The sequence below is a fragment of the Engystomops pustulosus genome, unplaced genomic scaffold, assembly GCF_040894005.1.
Source record: "Engystomops pustulosus unplaced genomic scaffold, aEngPut4.maternal MAT_SCAFFOLD_421, whole genome shotgun sequence".
Taxonomy (NCBI): Eukaryota; Metazoa; Chordata; class Amphibia; order Anura; family Leptodactylidae; genus Engystomops; species Engystomops pustulosus.
Window position 1 is genome coordinate 49,904 of NW_027285300.1, and position 18,977 is coordinate 68,880.

The following is an 18,977-nucleotide window of genomic DNA, read 5'->3' on the forward strand; positions in this document are numbered from 1 at the left end:
TAGTGCCCGGCTCTCCTGTACAGAGTGGCTGCATAGTGCCCGGCTCTCCTGTACAGAGTGGCTGCATAGTGCCCGGCTCTCCTGTACAGAGTGGCTGCATAGTGCCCGGCTCTCCTGTACAGAGTGGCTGCATAGTGCCCGGCTCTCCTGTACAGAGTGGCTGCATAGTGCCCGGCTCTCCTGTACAGAGTGGCTGCATAGTGCCCGGCTCTCCTGTACAGAGTGGCTGCATACTCCACAGAACTACTCCTTCTCTGTGTGTTATATGGAGGCTGTGTCTGTGTATAGTCTCCTCTGTGCTGATGGATTTATGTAGCGGACACAGAAGTTTTATATAAGATTTATTATTGCATTAGTGGTTGTGTCCTCGTGCGCGGTCGGTCGCTCCAGTCACCCCGGGAGGAGCAGGAAAAGGCTCCTTAATCTAGAAGACGTGTAAGGCAACTATTCCTCCCGGGGAGGTCCACGCCCTGCCCCCTATAGACTGATGTCCCCGTGACTGGGGCCGCACTATAGTGTAATACTGATATGGTAACGCCTGCTCAGGTAAGTCATTACAGTAATAAATAATGCCGCCATCTCTCTTATAGGATGCGTCTACAATAAAGTTCTACTTCAAGTTTGGTTTTGCTGGTTGCTCGTGTTTTCTGTTATGTCTATGCCTCCTGTGCTCATTAACCCCAGGCGGAGGTCATTGCAGGGGACAGGGATAGCCACTTATCCACATGAGGTCAGAGGTCACCCCCCAGTGCAGGTATAATATGCTGATCACCACCAGGACGTGCATGATTTGGTGACTGTTGCACCAGTAGTCAAATTTTCCAGGTCGTAAACGTTCAGGAAGGCGAGAAATGTTGATGATTCCTCCAAGAAGGGCCAGGCTGTCCATGAGGAGGTAGCAGCGTAGTGACGATGGATGACCAGAGCCCAGTCCGGCCCAACGCAGGTAGAAGAAGAAGAAGCGGAAGGCGGCCTGCCAAGCGAAAGAGCACAGGCGGCTGATGTTACTGTGAGCACTGACTGCACAGAAGATCACATAACTAGACAGGCCGCTGTATGCCAGGAGGGCGAGGCTCCGCGTGTACGGCCAGCACAGGAGAGTGCAGTAGATGATTGGGAGAGCACCTGCCGAGGGAAAGAACAACATGTCATTAGTACTTCCTGCTACTATGGGGGGGGGGGCAATGCCTCATGTACCTGCCTAATACTATGGGGGGGGGGGGGGGTGGGCAATGTCTCATGTACCTGCCTAATACTATGGGGGGCAATGCCTCATGTACCTGCCTAATACTATGGGGGGGGGGGGGGTGGGCAATGTCTCATGTACCTGCCTAATACTATGGGGGGGAATGTCTCATGTACCTGCCTAATACTATGGGGGGGGGGCAATGCCTCATGTACCTGCCTAATACTATGGGGGGGCAATGCCTCACGTACCTGCCTAATACTATGGGGGGCAATGCCTCATGTACCTGCCTAATACTATGGGGGGCAATGCCTCATGTACCTGCCTAATACTATGGGGGGGGGGGAGGGGGATAAGGTCTCATGTACCTGCCTAATACTATGGGGGGCAATGCCTCATGTACCTGCCTAATACTATGGGGGGGGGGGGGGGGATAAGGTCTCATGTACCTGCCTAATACTATGGGGGGCAATGTCTCATGTACCTGCCTAATACTATGGGGGGGGGGGGGATAAGGTCTCATGTACCTGCCTAATACTATGGGGGGCAATGCCTCATGTACCTTCCTAATACTATGGGGGGGGGCAATGTCTCATGTACCTGCCTAATACTATGGGGGGCAATGCCTCATGTACCTGCCCAATACTATGGGGGGCAATGCCTCATGTACCTGCCTAATACTATGGGGGGGGGGCAATGTCTCATGTACCTGCCTAATACTATGGGGGGCAATGCCTCATGTACCTGCCTAATACTATGGGGGGGGGGGGGGGCAATGTCTCATGTACCTGCCTAATACTATGGGGGGGGGGGGGGCAATGTCTCATGTACCTGCCTAATACTATGGGGGGCAATGCCTCATGTACCTGCCTAATACTATGGGGGGCAATGCCTCATGTACCTGCCTAATACTATGGGGGGGGGGCAATGTCTCATGTACCTGCCTAATACTATGGGGGGCAATGCCTCATGTACCTGCCCAATACTATGGGGGGCAATGCCTCATGTACCTGCCTAATACTATGGGGGGGGGGGCAATGTCTCATGTACCTGCCTAATACTATGGGGGGCAATGCCTCATGTACCTGCCTAATACTATGGGGGGGGGGGGGGGCAATGTCTCATGTACCTGCCTAATACTATGGGGGGGGGGGGGGCAATGTCTCATGTACCTGCCTAATACTATGGGGGGCAATGCCTCATGTACCTGCCTAATACTATGGGGGGCAATGCCTCATGTACCTGCCTAATACTATGGGGGGGGGGCAATGTCTCATGTACCTGCCTAATACTATGGGGGGGGGGGGCAATGTCTCATGTACCTGCCTAATACTATGGGGGGGGGGCAATGTCTCATGTACCTGCCTAATACTATGGGGGGGGGGGGGGCAATGTCTCATGTACCTGCCTAATACTATGGGGGGGGGGGGGGCAATGTCTCATGTACCTGCCTAATACTATGGGGGGGGGCAATGTCTCATGTACCTGCCTAATACTATGGGGGGGGGGGGGGCAATGTCTCATGTACCTGCCTAATACTATGGGGGGGGGGGGGGCAATGCCTCATGTACCTGCCTAATACTATGGGGGGCAATGCCTCATGTACCTGCCTAATACTATGGGGGGGGGGGGGCAATGCCTCATGTACCTGCCTAATACTATGGGGGGGGGGGGGCAATGCCTCATGTACCTGCCTAATACTATGGGGGGGGGCAATGCCTCATGTACCTGCCTAATACTATGGGGGGGGGCAATGCCTCATGTACCTGCCTAATACTATGGGGGGGGGGCAATGCCTCATGTACCTGCCTAATACTTTGGGGGGGGGGCAATGCCTCATGTACCTGCCTAATACTATGGGGGGGGGGGCAATGCCTCATGTACCTGCCTAATACTATGGGGGGGGGGCAATGCCTCATGTACCTGCCTAATACTTTGGGGGGGGGGGGCAATGCCTCATGTACCTGCCTAATACTATGGGGGGGGGGGGGCAATGCCTCATGTACCTGCCTAATACTTTGGTAGTCGATCTGCTTTATGTAACTGGTGACCTCCATATTGTTGTTACGAGTCCTGCTTGATATCTCCTCCTCCTATGTATTGTGCCTGGGGCATTCCCATATTCTTACGAGTCCTGCCTGGTTATATCATGCTCTTCCAGCTCTGTTGTGACCCATGTACCTGGCCTAGTTCTCTAGTGGTCCTCCAGTCCTGTTGTGATCCCTGTACCTGGCCTAGTTCTCTAGTGGTCCTCCAGTCCTGTTGTGACCCACGTGCCTGGCCTGGTTCTCTAGTGGTCCTCCAGTCCTGTTGTGACCCACGTGCCTGGCCTGGTTCTCTAGTGGTCCTCTAGTCCTGTTGTGACCCATGTACCTGGCCTAGTTCTCTAGTGGTCCTCCAGTCCTGTTGTGACCCACGTGCCTGGCCTAGTTCTCTAGTGGTCCTCCAGTCCTGTTGTGACCCACGTGCCTGGCCTGGTTCTCTAGTGGTCCTCCAGCTCTGTTGTGACCCATGTACCTGGCCTAGTTCTCTAGTGGTCCTCCAGTCCTGTTGTGACCCACGTGCCTGGCCTGGTTCTCTAGTGGTCCTCCAGCTCTGTTGTGACCCATGTACCTGGCCTAGTTCTCTAGTGGTCCTCCAGTCCTGTTGTGACCCATGTACCTGGCCTAGTTCTCTAGTGGTCCTCCAGTCCTGTTGTGACCCACGTGCCTGGCCTGGTTCTCTAGTGGTCCTCCAGTCCTGTTGTGACCCACGTGCCTGGCCTGGTTCTCTAGTGGTCTTCCAGCTCTGTTGTGACCCATGTACCTGGCCTGGTTCTCTAGTGGTCCTCCAGTCCTGTTGTGACCCACGTGCCTGGCCTAGTTCTCTAGTGGTCCTCCAGTCCTGTTGTGACCCACGTGCCTGGCCTGGTTCTCTAGTGGTCCTCCAGCTCTGTTGTGACCCATGTACCTGGCCTAGTTCTCTAGTGGTCCTCCAGTCCTGTTGTGACCCACGTGCCTGGCCTGGTTCTCTAGTGGTCCTCCAGCTCTGTTGTGACCCATGTACCTGGCCTAGTTCTCTAGTGGTCCTCCAGTCCTGTTGTGACCCATGTACCTGGCCTAGTTCTCTAGTGGTCCTCCAGTCCTGTTGTGACCCACGTGCCTGGCCTGGTTCTCTAGTGGTCCTCCAGTCCTGTTGTGACCCACGTGCCTGGCCTGGTTCTCTAGTGGTCTTCCAGCTCTGTTGTGACCCATGTACCTGGCCTGGTTCTCTAGTGGTCCTCCAGTCCTGTTGTGACCCACGTGCCTGGCCTAGTTCTCTAGTGGTCCTCCAGTCCTGTTGTGACCCACGTGCCTGGCCTGGTTCTCTAGTGGTCCTCCAGCTCTGTTGTGACCCATGTACCTGGCCTAGTTCTCTAGTGGTCCTCCAGTCCTGTTGTGACCCACGTGCCTGGCCTGGTTCTCTAGTGGTCCTCCAGCTCTGTTGTGACCCATGTACCTGGCCTAGTTCTCTAGTGGTCCTCCAGTCCTGTTGTGACCCATGTACCTGGCCTAGTTCTCTAGTGGTCCTCCAGTCCTGTTGTGACCCACGTGCCTGGCCTGGTTCTCTAGTGGTCCTCCAGTCCTGTTGTGACCCACGTGCCTGGCCTGGTTCTCTAGTGGTCTTCCAGCTCTGTTGTGACCCATGTACCTGGCCTGGTTCTTACAAGTCCTGCCTGGTTATATCATGCTCTTCCAGTTCTCTTGTGACCCATGTACCTGGCCTAGTTCTCTAGTGGTCCTCCAGTCCTGTTGTGACCCATGTACCTGGCCTAGTTCTCTAGTGGTCCTCCAGTCCTGTTGTGACCCATGTACCTGGCCTAGTTCTCTAGTGGTCCTCCAGTCCTGTTGTGACCCATGTACCTGGCCTAGTTCTCTAGTGGTCCTCCAGTCCTGTTGTGACCCATGTACCTGGCCTAGTTCTCTAGTGGTCCTCCAGTCCTGTTGTGACCCATGTACCTGGCCTAGTTCTCTAGTGGTCCTCCAGTCCTGTTGTGACCCATGTACCTGGCCTAGTTCTCTAGTGGTCCTCCAGTCCTGTTGTGACCCATGTACCTGGCCTAGTTCTCTAGTGGTCCTCCAGTCCTGTTGTGACCTTTTTTATGTGTCCTAGTTCACTAGCCCTCTTCCAGCTCTGTTGCAACACATGTACCTGGCCTGGTTCTCTCATGCTCTTCAACTTCTGTTGAGGCATCTGTTCCTGTCCCGGTTCTCTAGTGGTCTTCCAGCTCTTCATAAGTAGGTCATTACATATGAATACAGGTCCCTGTCATACGTGAGACATCTGTGTCTGAAGTGGATGAGCTGCAGTGCCAGGAAGGAGGAGAAAGCACCAGCTGTACCGCAAGGACATGACGTGCAGGATATGTGTGATGAGCACAACTTACCCAAAGTGTTTACCAGGCAGATGCCGCACATGTCCAACGTGAGGAGCTTGTGGTAGACCGGTGCCCCGCCATGGTGGTTCATGAACAGATGATAGAGCACGCTGCCCAGCTGGGGGCTGACACAGGCCAAGTAATGGACCACCCCGAGCCAAGGGACGGAGAGCTGGCGCCAGGGGATTTGTAGAGGGAGCAAGAACAAAAAGCCAAGGAGCGGGATCCCTAAAAGGACAGAAGAAGATGTGATGAGAGAACTGTACTTACAGCTAACTTCATGTGAGAAGTGTGTATCCTGAGCCCAGAGCCATGTCCAACATGATCCCTCTAAGTGCACACGTCCTATCATGTCTGTAATCTGAGCCAATGCTTTACTTACTGCCTCCGATGTGCACAGTCCGGCTTGTATTTCACCAGCACCTACTATTACTATCACTTACTGTACTGCAGCTACAACCACATGAAGACCTGACATCTCCGGTGGTCACCGCTCTACTATCACTTACTGTACTGCAGCTACAACCACATGAAGACCTGACATCTCTGGTGGACACTGCTCTACTATCACTTACTGTACTGCAGCTACAACCACATGAAAACCTGACATCTCTGGTGGTCACTGCTCTATTATCACTTACTGTACTGCAGCTACAACCACATGAAGACCTGACATCTCCGGTGGTCACCGCTCTACTATCACTTACTGTACTGCAGCTACAACCACATGAAGACCTGACATCTCTGGTGGACACTGCTCTACTATCACTTACTGTACTGCAGCTACAACCACATGAAGACCTGACATCTCCGGTGGTCACTGCTCTACTATCACTTACTGTACTGCAGCTACAACCACATGAAGACCTGACATCTCTGGTGGACACTGCTCTACTATCACTTACTGTACTGCAGCTACAACCACATGAAGACCTGACATCTCTGGTGGTCACCGCTCTACTATCACTTACTGTACTGCAGCTACAACCACATGAAGACCTGACATCTCTGGTGGTCACTGCTCTACTATCACTTACTGTACTGCAGCTACAACCACATGAAGACCTGACATCTCTGGTGGACACTGCTCTACTATCACTTACTGTACTGCAGCTACAACCACATGAAAACCTGACATCTCTGGTGGTCACTGCTCTATTATCACTTACTGTACTGCAGCTACAACCACATGAAGACCTGACATCTCTGGTGGTCACCGCTCTACTATCACTTACTGTACTGCAGCTACAACCACATGAAGACCTGACATCTCTGGTGGTCACCGCTCTACTATCACTTACTGTACTGCAGCTACAACCACATGAAGACCTGACATCTCTGGTGGTCACCGCTCTACTATCACTTACTGTACTGCAGCTACAACCACATGAAGACCTGACATCTCTGGTGGTCACTGCTCTACTATCACTTACTGTACTGCAGCTACAACCACATGAAGACCTGACATCTCTGGTGGTCACCGCTCTACTATCACTTACTGTACTGCAGCTACAACCACATGAAGACCTGACATCTCTGGTGGTCACTGCTCTACTATCACTTACTGTACTGCAGCTACAACCACATGAAGACCTGACATCTCTGGTGGACACTGCTCTACTATCACTTACTGTACTGCAGCTACAACCACATGAAGACCTGACATCTCTGGTGGTCACTGCTCTACTATCACTTACTGTACTGCAGCTATAACCACATGAAGACCTGACATCTCTGGTGGTCACTGCTCTACTATCACTTACTGTACTGCAGCTACAACCACATGAAGACCTCACATCTCTGGTGGTCACTGCTCTACTATCACTTACTGTACTGCAGCTACAACCACATGAAGACCTGACATCTCTGGTGGTCACCGCTCTACTATCACTTACTGTACTGCAGCTACAACCACATGAAGACCTGACATCTCTGGTGGACACTGCTCTACTATCACTTACTGTACTGCAGCTACAACCACATGAGGACCTGACATCTCTGGTGGTCACTGCTCTACTATCACTTACTGTACTGCAGCTACAACCACATGAAGACCTGACATCTCTGGTGGTCACTGCTCTATTATCACTTACTGTACTGCAGCTACAACCACATGAAGACCTGACATCTCTGGTGGTCACTGCTCTACTATCACTTACTGTACTGCAGCTACAACCACATGAAGACCTGACATCTCTGGTGGTCACTGCTCTACTATCACTTACTGTACTGCAGCTACAACCACATGAAGACCTGACATCTCTGGTGGTCACTGCTCTACTATCACTTACTGTACTGCAGCTACAACCACATGAAGACCTGACATCTCTGGTGGTCACCGCTCTACTATCACTTACTGTACTGCAGCTACAACCACATGAAGACCTGACATCTCTGGTGGTCACCGCTCTACTATCACTTACTGTACTGCAGCTACAACCACATGAAGACCTGACATCTCTGGTGGACGCTGCTCTACTATCACTTACTGTACTGCAGCTACAACCACATGAAGACCTGACATCTCTGGTGGACGCTGCTCTACTATCACTTACTGTACTGCAGCTACAACCACATGAAGACCTGACATCTCTGGTGGACACTGCTCTACTATCACTTACTGTACTGCAGCTACAACCACATGAAGACCTGACATCTCTGGTGGACACTGCTCTACTATCACTTACTGTACTGCAGCTACAACCACATGAAGACCTGACATCTCTGGTGGTCACCGCTCTACTATCACTTACTGTACTGCAGCTACAACCACATGAAGACCTGACATCTCTGGTGGACGCTGCTCTACTATCACTTACTGTACTGCAGCTACAACCACATGAAGACCTGACATCTCTGGTGGAAACTGCTCTACTATCACTTACTGTACTGCAGCTACAACCACATGAAGACCTGACATCTCTGGTGGTCACCGCTCTACTATCACTTACTGTACTGCAGCTACAACCACATGAAGACCTGACATCTCTGGTGGTCACCGCTCTACTATCACTTACTGTACTGCAGCTACAACCACATGAAGACCTGACATCTCTGGTGGACACTGCTCTACTATCACTTACTGTACTGCAGCTACAACCACATGAAGACCGGACATCTCTGGTGGACACCGCTCTACTATCACTTGCTGTACTGCAGCTACAGCCACATGAAGACCTGACATCTCTGGTGGTCACTGCTCTACTATCACTTACTGTACTGCAGCTACAACCACATGAAGACCTGACATCTCTGGTGGACACTGCTCTACTATCACTTACTGTACTGCAGCTACAACCACATGAAGACCTGACATCTCTGGTGGTCACTGCTCTACTATCACTTACTGTACTGCAGCTACAACCACATGAAGACCTGACATCTCTGGTGGACACTGCTCTACTATCACTTACTGTACTGCAGCTACAACCACATGAAGACCGGACATCTCTGGTGGTCACCGCTCTACTATCACTTACTGTACTGCAGCTACAACCACATGAAGACCTGACATCTCTGGTGGTCACCGCTCTACTATCACTTACTGTACTGCAGCTACAACCACATGAAGACCTGACATCTCTGGTGGACGCTGCTCTACTATCACTTACTGTACTGCAGCTACAACCACATGAGGACCTGACATCTCTGGTGGTCACTGCTCTACTATCACTTACTGTACTGCAGCTACAACCACATGAAGACCTGACATCTCTGGTGGACACTGCTCTACTATCACTTACTGTACTGCAGCTACAACCACATGAAGACCTCACATCTCTGGTGGACACTGCTCTACTATCACTTACTGTACTGCAGCTACAACCACATGAAGACCTGACATCTCTGGTGGTCACCGCTCTACTATCACTTACTGTACTGCAGCTACAACCACATGAAGACCTGACATCTCTGGTGGACACTGCTCTACTATCACTTACTGTACTGCAGCTACAACCACATGAAGACCTCACATCTCTGGTGGACACCGCTCTACTATCACTTACTGTACTGCAGCTACAACCACATGAAGACCTGACATCTCTGGTGGTCACTGCTCTACTATCACTTACTGTACTGCAGCTACAGCCACATGAAGACCTGACATCTCTGGTGGACGCTGCTCTACTATCACTTACTGTACTGCAGCTACAACCACATGAAGACCTCACATCTCTGGTGGTCACTGCTCTACTATCACTTACTGTACTGCAGCTACAACCACATGAAGACCTGACATCTCTGGTGGTCACTGCTCTACTATCACTTACTGTACTGCAGCTACAACCACATGAAAACCTGACATCTCCGGTGGACACTGCTCTACTATCACTTACTGTACTGCAGCTACAACCACATGAAGACCTGACATCTCCGGTGGACACCGCTCTACTATCACTTACTGTACTGCAGCTACAACCACATGAAGACCTGACATCTCTGGTGGTCACCGCTCTACTATCACTTACTGTACTGCAGCTACAACCACATGAAGACCTGACATCTCCGGTGGACACTGCTCTACTATCACTTACTGTACTGCAGCTACAACCACATGAAGACCTGACATCTCTGGTGGACGCTGCTCTACTATCACTTACTGTACTGCAGCTACAACCACATGAAGACCTGACATCTCTGGTGGTCACTGCTCTACTATCACTTACTGTACTGCAGCTACAACCACATGAAGACCTGACATCTCCGGTGGTCACCGCTCTACTATCACTTACTGTACTGCAGCTACAACCACATGAAGACCTGACATCTCTGGTGGTCACCGCTCTACTATCACTTACTGTACTGCAGCTACAACCACATGAAGACCTGACATCTCTGGTGGTCACTGCTCTACTATCACTTACTGTACTGCAGCTACAACCACATGAAGACCTGACATCTCTGGTGGACACTGCTCTACTATCACTTACTGTACTGCAGCTACAACCACATGAAGACCTGACATCTCTGGTGGTCACCGCTCTACTATCACTTACTGTACTGCAGCTACAACCACATGAAGACCTGACATCTCTGGTGGTCACCGCTCTACTATCACTTACTGTACTGCAGCTACAACCACATGAAGACCTGACATCTCCGGTGGACACTGCTCTACTATCACTTACTGTACTGCAGCTACAACCACATGAAGACCTGACATCTCTGGTGGACGCTGCTCTACTATCACTTACTGTACTGCAGCTACAACCACATGAAGACCTGACATCTCTGGTGGTCACTGCTCTACTATCACTTACTGTACTGCAGCTACAACCACATGAAGACCTGACATCTCCGGTGGTCACTGCTCTACTATCACTTACTGTACTGCAGCTACAACCACATGAAGACCTGACATCTCTGGTGGTCACCGCTCTACTATCACTTACTGTACTGCAGCTACAACCACATGAAGACCTGACATCTCTGGTGGTCACTGCTCTACTATCACTTACTGTACTGCAGCTACAACCACATGAAGACCTGACATCTCTGGTGGACACTGCTCTACTATCACTTACTGTACTGCAGCTACAACCACATGAAGACCTGACATCTCTGGTGGTCACCGCTCTACTATCACTTACTGTACTGCAGCTACAACCACATGAAAACCTGACATCTCCGGTGGACACTGCTCTACTATCACTTACTGTACTGCAGCTACAACCACATGAAAACCTGACATCTCCGGTGGTCACCGCTCTACTATCACTTACTGTACTGCAGCTACAACCACATGAAGACCTGACATCTCTGGTGGTCACCGCTCTACTATCACTTACTGTACTGCAGCTACAACCACATGAAGACCTGACATCTCTGGTGGTCACTGCTCTACTATCACTTACTGTACTGCAGCTACAACCACATGAAGACCTCACATCTCTGGTGGACACCGCTCTACTATCACTTACTGTACTGCAGCTACAACCACATGAAGACCTGACATCTCTGGTGGTCACCGCTCTACTATCACTTACTGTACTGCAGCTACAACCACATGAAGACCTGACATCTCTGGTGGACACTGCTCTACTATCACTTACTGTACTGCAGCTACAACCACATGAAGACCTGACATCTCTGGTGGTCACCGCTCTACTATCACTTACTGTACTGCAGCTACAACCACATGAAGACCTGACATCTCTGGTGGTCACCGCTCTACTATCACTTACTGTACTGCAGCTACAACCACATGAAGACCTCACATCTCTGGTGGTCACCGCTCTACTATCACTTACTGTACTGCAGCTACAACCACATGAAGACCTCACATCTCTGGTGGTCACCGCTCTACTATCACTTACTGTACTGCAGCTACAACCACATGAAGACCTGACATCTCTGGTGGTCACCGCTCTACTATCACTTACTGTACTGCAGCTACAACCACATGAAGACCTCACATCTCTGGTGGTCACCGCTCTACTATCACTTACTGTACTGCAGCTACAACCACATGAAGACCTGACATCTCTGGTGGTCACTGCTCTACTATCACTTACTGTACTGCAGCTACAACCACATGAAGACCTGACATCTCTGGTGGTCACCGCTCTACTATCACTTACTGTACTGCAGCTACAACCACATGAAGACCTGACATCTCTGGTGGTCACCGCTCTACTAACCTGGACATGGACTGATGCGGTCAGGCTATCTTATAGAACGGTTGAGAAGGGGAGTGATCCTAGTGGGGAGATGTGATCAAGAGGTTGAATGGAGTGATGAGGGGCAGTACTAGGACATGGGCTCTGCTCTCTGCATGTTTACTGTGTGATCTGGGATCTATTTATATAGATTGGTCAAGCAACAAGAAGGGACCACTATGACCCAAGCTGCCGTAGGGGCCAGCGGCTGTGTGTCTGTGTCAGCGACATTTGTAACTGTACGTCTAGGTGGAGGAAGCGGTTAACTATCGTACAATGACCGGCAGGATTTTTGATGCTACAACCGGTGCCAGGACACTGGCGCAGGTTATACACCACGTTCCAAATTATTATGCATATTAGATTTAAGGGTCATCATTCAGACATAATGCAAAGAAATTCAAGCAGAAACGCTCCAAAAACTTGGATGCAAGAATTGTGGAGGTGATATGAAAGAATTTTGGATTGAAACTGCTTTTTATTTCAGTGAATGGGACCTCCTAATGCTGCAATGTAATGACCTACAAAATGGTTTGAATAATTTGGAACGGAGCATTTTGAGTGTTTATTTTTAATTTTGAGGAATGTCCTGTTATCATCGGGAGGTTTGTTCAATGAAATTCTATTTTATACTCTAACGAGTAATGACTTTTATTATACGGACTGTCATTTGCATCGACCATTTAGGAAAATCAGAGATAAATATCGTTTGGAACGTGGTGTAGAAGAATCTACACCAGGGTGGAAGGATTGTTATCCAATCAGCATCATCCTTGTAGGATTAAGATGTGGGACCTTCCAGACTGATTTACTAGGATACAACATGAACAAGGGCTTTAAAATTAGGAAAGACTCTGGACCGAGGGTCATCAGTTTGTCTAGAACGCCAACTCCCAGGGCATCAATCTAACCCTTAACACATCCCCTACATAAATGGCGCTTCTTGATTTACGAGACTAGTAACACAAACGTACATTAACCTATTAACGAGCGGGTAAAAATACATTGTTCGCTGGTGTATGGAGAGGGCTGACAGATGACCTAACAGTGGTACACATGAGCGCCGCCATCTTAGATTGCTGCTTGGTGCCGCCAGTGACATAATGGGAAGGCGCTGTTCGGTTGCAGGCCCGAAGAGCTGTCATTCAGCATGGTCTATCACAGACTCCTGGAGGCAGACTGTAACGGAGCAGCCGCTTATTCACAATATACCACAATAAACTTGTATTGCAATTGAATAAGTGGTAAAACCTGCGAGGCCTGAAATAATAGTGGAGAGGGGGGGCGAGGGGAGTAAAACTTAAACCCTCTTTCCCTAGAACACATATAAAAATTTTAAAACCTAAATCTTTCAGGCATCTCTGCACCTGAAAATGTCCCATCTATAAAATATAGAGATAATAGTTCCCATTACAGAAGACAAAGTCCAATGTACAAATTAACATTTTTTCCACTATTTAGAATAAGAGCAATGGCACTTTACACGGCCCGATAAAATAAAGTATGAAAAGGTCACTCGCGTCACAATGTGGAGACACAAGGCTTTTTTTGTTTGTTTGTTTTTTAATGCAAGGTTTTCACATTTTTTAGAAGATATAGCTAAACTATATGTGTCCTCTACTATGTGCAGCCGTCCTCCCTCCTGCGCCGCCTGTGCTACGCGCAGCGTCCTCCTCCTGCGCCGCCTGTGCTACGCGCAGCGTCCTCCCTCCTGCGCCGCCTGTGCTACGGCGCAGCGTCCTCCCTCCTGCGCCGCCTGTGCTACGCGCAGCGTCCTCCCTCCTGCGCCGCCTGTGCTACGCGCAGCGTCCTCCCTCCTGCGCCGCCTGTGCTACGCGCAGCGTCCTCCCTCCTGCGCCGCCTGTGCTACGCGCAGCGTCCTCCTCCTGCGCCGCCTGTGCTACGCGCAGCGTCCTCCCTCCTGCGCCGCCTGTGCTACGCGCAGCGTCCTCCCTCCTGCGCCGCCTGTGCTACGCGCAGCGTCCTCCCTCCTGCGCCGCCTGTGCTACGCGCAGCGTCCTCCCTCCTGCGCCGCCTGTGCTACGCGCAGCGTCCTCCCTCCTGCGCCGCCTGTGCTACGCGCAGCGTCCTCCCTCCTGGCCGCCTGTGCTACGCGCAGCGTCCTCCCTCCTGCGCCGCCTGTGCATACGCGCAGCGTCCTCCCTCCTGCGGCCGCCTGTGCTACGCGCAGCGTCCTCCCTCCTGCGCCGCTGTGCTACGCGCAGCGTCCTCCCTCCTGCGCCGCCTGTGCTACGCGCAGCGTCCTCCCTCCTGCGCCGCCTGTGCTACGCGCAGCGTCCTCCCTCCTGCCGCCGCCTGTGCTAGCGCCAGCGTCCTCCCTCCTTCGCCGCCTGTGCTACGCGCAGCGTCCTCCCTCCTGCGCCGCCTGTGCTACGCGCAGCGTCCTCCTCTCCTGCGCCGCCTGTGCTACGCGCAGCGTCCTCCCTCCTGCGCCGCCTGTGCTACGCGCAGCGTCCTCCCTCCTGCGCCGCCTGTGCTACGCGCAGCGTCCTCCCTCCTGCGCCGCCTGTGCTCGCGCAGCGTCCTCCCTCCTGCGCCGCCTGTGCTACGCGCAGCGTCCTCCTCCTGCGCCGCCTGTGCTACGCGCAGCGTCCTCCCTCCTGCGCCGCCTGTGCTACGCGCAGCGTCCTCCCTCCTGCGCCGCCTGTGCTACGCGCAGCGTCCTCCCTCTGCTCCGCCTGTGCTACGCGCAGCGTCCTCCCTCCTGCGCCGCCTGTGCTACGCGCAGCGTCTCCTCCCTCCTGCGCCGCCTGTGCTACGCGCAGCGTCCTCCCTCCTGCGCCGCCTGTGCTACGCGCAGCGTCCTCCCTCCTGCGCCCCTGTGCTACGCGCAGCGTCCTCCTCCTGCGCCGCCTGTGCTACGCGCAGCGTCCTCCCTCCTGCGCCGCCTGTGCTACGCGCAGCGTCCTCCCTCCTGCGCCGCCTGTGCTACGCGCAGCGTCCTCCCTCCTGCGCCGCCTGTGCTACGCGCAGCGTCCTCCCTCCTGCGCCGCCTGTGCTACGCGCAGCGTCCTCCCTCCTGCGCCGCCTGTGCTACGCGCAGCGTCCTCCCTCCTGCGCCGCCTGTGCTACGCGCAGCGTCCTCCCTCCTGCGCCGCCTGTGCTACGCGCAGCGTCCTCCCTCCTGCGCCGCCTGTGCTACGCGCAGCGTCCTCCCTCCTGCGCCGCTGTGCTACGCGCAGCGTCCTCCTCCTGCGCCGCCTGTGCTACGCGCAGCGTCCTCCCTCCTGCGCCGCCTGTGCTACGCGCAGCGTCCTCCCTCCTGCGCCGCTGTGCTACGCGCAGCGTCCTCCCTCCTGCGCCGCCTGTGCTACGCGCAGCGTCCTCCCTCCTGCGCCGCCTGTGCTACGCGCAGCGTCCTCCCTCCTGCGCCGCCTGTGCTACGCGCAGCGTCCTCCCTCCTGCGCCGCCTGTGCTACGCGCAGCGTCCTCCCTCCTGCGCCGCCTGTGCTACGCGCAGCGTCCTCCCTCCTGCGCGCCTGTGCTACGCGCAGCGTCCTCCCTCCTGCGCCGCCTGTGCTACGCGCAGCGTCCTCCCTCCTGCGCCGCCTGTGCTACGCGCAGCGTCCTCCCTCCTGCGCCGCCTGTGCTACGCGCAGCGTCCTCCCTCCTGCGCCGCCTGTGCTACGCGCAGCGTCCTCCCTCCTGCGCCGCCTGTGCTACGCGCAGCGTCCTCCCTCCTGCGCCGCCTGTGCTACGCGCAGCGTCCTCCCTCCTGCGCCGCCTGTGCTACGCGCAGCGTCTCCCTCCTGCGCCGCCTGTGCTACGCGCAGCGTCCTCCCTCCTGCGCCGCCTGTGCTACGCGCAGCGTCTCCTCCTGCGCCGCCTGTGCTACGCGCAGCGTCCTCCCCTCCTGCGCCGCCTGTGCTACGCGCAGCGTCCTCCCTCCTGCGCCGCCTGTGCTACGCGCAGCGTCCTCCCTCCTGCGCCGCCTGTGCTACGCGCAGCGTCCTCCCTCTGCGCCGCCTGTGCTACGCGCAGCGTCCTCCCTCCTGCGCCGCCTGTGCTACGCGCAGCGTCCTCCCTCCTGCGCCGCCTGTGCTACGCGCAGCGTCCTCCCTCCTGCGCCGCCTGTGCTACGCGCAGCGTCCTCCCTCCTGCGCCGCCTGTGCTACGCGCAGCGTCCTCCCTCCTGCGCCGCCTGTGCTACGCGCAGCGTCCTCCCTCCTGCGCCGCCTGTGCTACGCGCAGCGTCCTCCCTCCTGCGCCGCCTGTGCTACGCGCAGCGTCCTCCTCCTGCGCCGTCTGTGCTACGCGCAGCGTCCTCCCTCCTGCGCCGTCTGTGCTACGCGCAGCGTCCTCCCTCCTGCGCCGTCTGTGCTACGCGCAGCGTCCTCCCTCCTGCGCCGTCTGTGCTACGCGCAGCGTCCTCCCTCCTGCGCAGTCTGTGCTATGTGCAGTGTCCTCCCTCCTGCGCCGTCTGTGCTATGTGCAGTCTCCTCCCTCCCGGTGCCGCATGAACCTACAGCGCATGTCCCGATCACTGTCTCTGAGGTTAGTTCCATCCTCTGGAGGGCAGACACCTCTAGGACCTTCCTGCCTCCCTCCCTCTCCTGTACAAGGACCTTACACAAAGGGGATGTGAGCAGCAGACAGACAGATGGATGCTGCTTGCAGCATGCTGGGGGTTGTAGTTTCTGCTGCCCTTGGTGTCCCTGGTGACAGGGCTATGCGGGGCTCATACGATTGGTTTGCCTTTCCCATGGTGCACTTCTCCAGTTTCATCCTTGTACAGGAGGGCAATGTCCCCTGAGAGTGCGGGAGGATTTGTGGGAGTCAGCAATGTTCTCCATCCTCCTGGTCAGCGGACGATAGTGCTCGTCAGCGCGGCGTCCACCTGGCAGGAAGGTCATTGGTGTAAGAACATTATACGCTTTGCATTAATAAGCCGGGGGGGCGCAGTGCGGGGGCTGCAGGAGGGTACCGGATCCAGGGTCACCAGTAATTGGATTAGGGCGCCCCCCCCCCCCCCCCCCTGCTCCTCACACTCACCTTTAAGCTTTTAAAGACTTTAAATTCTTGGGTTAACTCTTGACTATCCAGAGAGACAAGAGATGAAAACTAATGTCCATGTGTGGGGAGAAATGTAACCCCCGATAACAAACGCTGCCCCCTACTGAGCTCCCGCAGTATACTGCCACATCACGTGGTGCCGCCTGCCCGATGTGTGGTGCAGGATACGGGCAGCGGCGGGGGGGACAGAGCGGGGGACACAGGCTGCGGAGGTGGTGCAGAGGGGATATGGACGGCGGGCGAAGCAGGGGGGATACGGGTGGCGGTGGGGTATACAGGGGAGATATCGGGGGGGGGATACGGGCTGTGTTGGGGGACACGGGCGGCGAGGGATACGGGGGGGACACGGGCGGCGAGGGATACGGGGGGATACGGGCGGTGAGGGATACGGAAGACACGGGCGGCGAGGGATACGGGGGATACGGGTGGCGAGGGATACGGGGGGATACGGGTGGCGAGGGATACGGGGGGATACGGGCGGCGAGGATACGGGGGGATACGGGCGGCGAGGGATACGGGGGGATACGGGTGGCGAGGGATACGGGAGGGTACGGGCGGTGAGGTATACGGAAGACACGGGCGGCGAGGGATACGGGGGGATACGGGTGGCGAGGGATACGGGGGGATACGGGCGGCGAGGGATACGGAAGACACGGGCGACGAGGGATACGGGGGGATACGGGCGGTGAGGGATACGGAAGACACGGGCGGCGAGGGATACGGGGGGATACGGGCGGCGAGGGATACGGGGGGATACGGGCAGAGCGCTTTTCCCTGGTGTCGGAGCTTTTGTTGGAGATTCGGGACAGGTTTGTAGCTTCTTCTACCTACCTTGGGCGCTCACCTACCGTGCGTGTATATGTTCCCCAGCTCGTTGTGCAGGTAGAAGAGACTCCGCAGACACTCGGCTCCGCCGGCCACGGGTCGGTAGCCCGTCAGCACAAACTTGTTGAACTGTAGGTGTGGGGGAGAGCTGGCCCAGTCCAGGAGCCGGGGGCCGCTCAGGAACGCCATGAGGTCACCAGATCCCGGATCTCCTCCGGGACATCTCCTGGGGGTCTCGCTCACAGGAGAAGAGCAGGAGCTGTGATCACAGGTGACGCTCTCATCCAGACAGAGGGAGGCTCCAGCATGTAATCCGGGACGTCAGCCACACACCCACCGCTCTCCCCCGCCGTCAGCTTCTGCCCCTGCCTCTCATGTGCCCCAACGACTGGTGGCAGCCACGTGGAGGGGCCCACCCCACAGAGCCCATGTCAGGGGGCGCCCATCCTGCCCAGCGCGCTCCACTGCACTCACTGGAAGAGAGAGAAAGCTATGAGGGCAGGAAGTCTCTTACCCTAGGGGTCCGGACGGGGGAGTCCTCGTACCCTAGGGGTCCGGACGGGGGAGTCCTCGTACCCCCCCCCCCTTGTATGGACCCCTATGGTATCTTATAGAGGTCCGTACGGGGGGGTCTCTTACCACAGGGGTCCGTACAGGGGGGGTCTGTACAGGGGGGGGTCTCTTACCACAGGGGTCCGTAAAAGGGGTGTCTATTATAAAGGTCCGTACAGGGGGGGGGGCCTGTACAGAGAGGGTCTCTTATAGGGTCCGTACAGGGTGGGGGGGGGGGTGTTCTCTTATAGCGGACCATACAGGGGAGGTCTCTTATAGGGTCATGTACAGGGGATGGTCTCTTATAGGGGTCCGTACAGGGGGG

General features: G+C 54.9%; 2 protein-coding genes across 2 annotated transcripts; both read right to left on the minus strand.

Annotated features, from left to right (window-relative positions):
- Nucleotides 1-315: 315 nt before the first annotated feature.
- LOC140111326 (progestin and adipoQ receptor family member 4-like) lies at nt 316-18,568 on the minus strand. Its single transcript, XM_072132357.1, has 3 exons — nt 18,124-18,568; nt 5,592-5,810; nt 316-1,125 (listed from the first exon to the last, which is right to left on the minus strand). Exons 1-3 carry the CDS (start codon nt 18,287-18,289, stop codon nt 692-694), a joined length of 819 nt encoding a protein of 272 aa, XP_071988458.1. The 5' UTR covers nt 18,290-18,568; the 3' UTR covers nt 316-691.
- Nucleotides 5,820-13,386, minus strand: LOC140111323 (uncharacterized). Its single transcript, XM_072132354.1, has 3 exons — nt 13,296-13,386; nt 7,308-12,252; nt 5,820-7,241 (listed from the first exon to the last, which is right to left on the minus strand). The coding sequence occupies exons 1-3, from the start codon at nt 13,384-13,386 to the stop codon at nt 5,996-5,998; spliced, it is 6,282 nt and encodes a 2,093-aa protein (XP_071988455.1). The 3' UTR covers nt 5,820-5,995.
- Nucleotides 18,569-18,977: the final 409 nt, after the last annotated feature.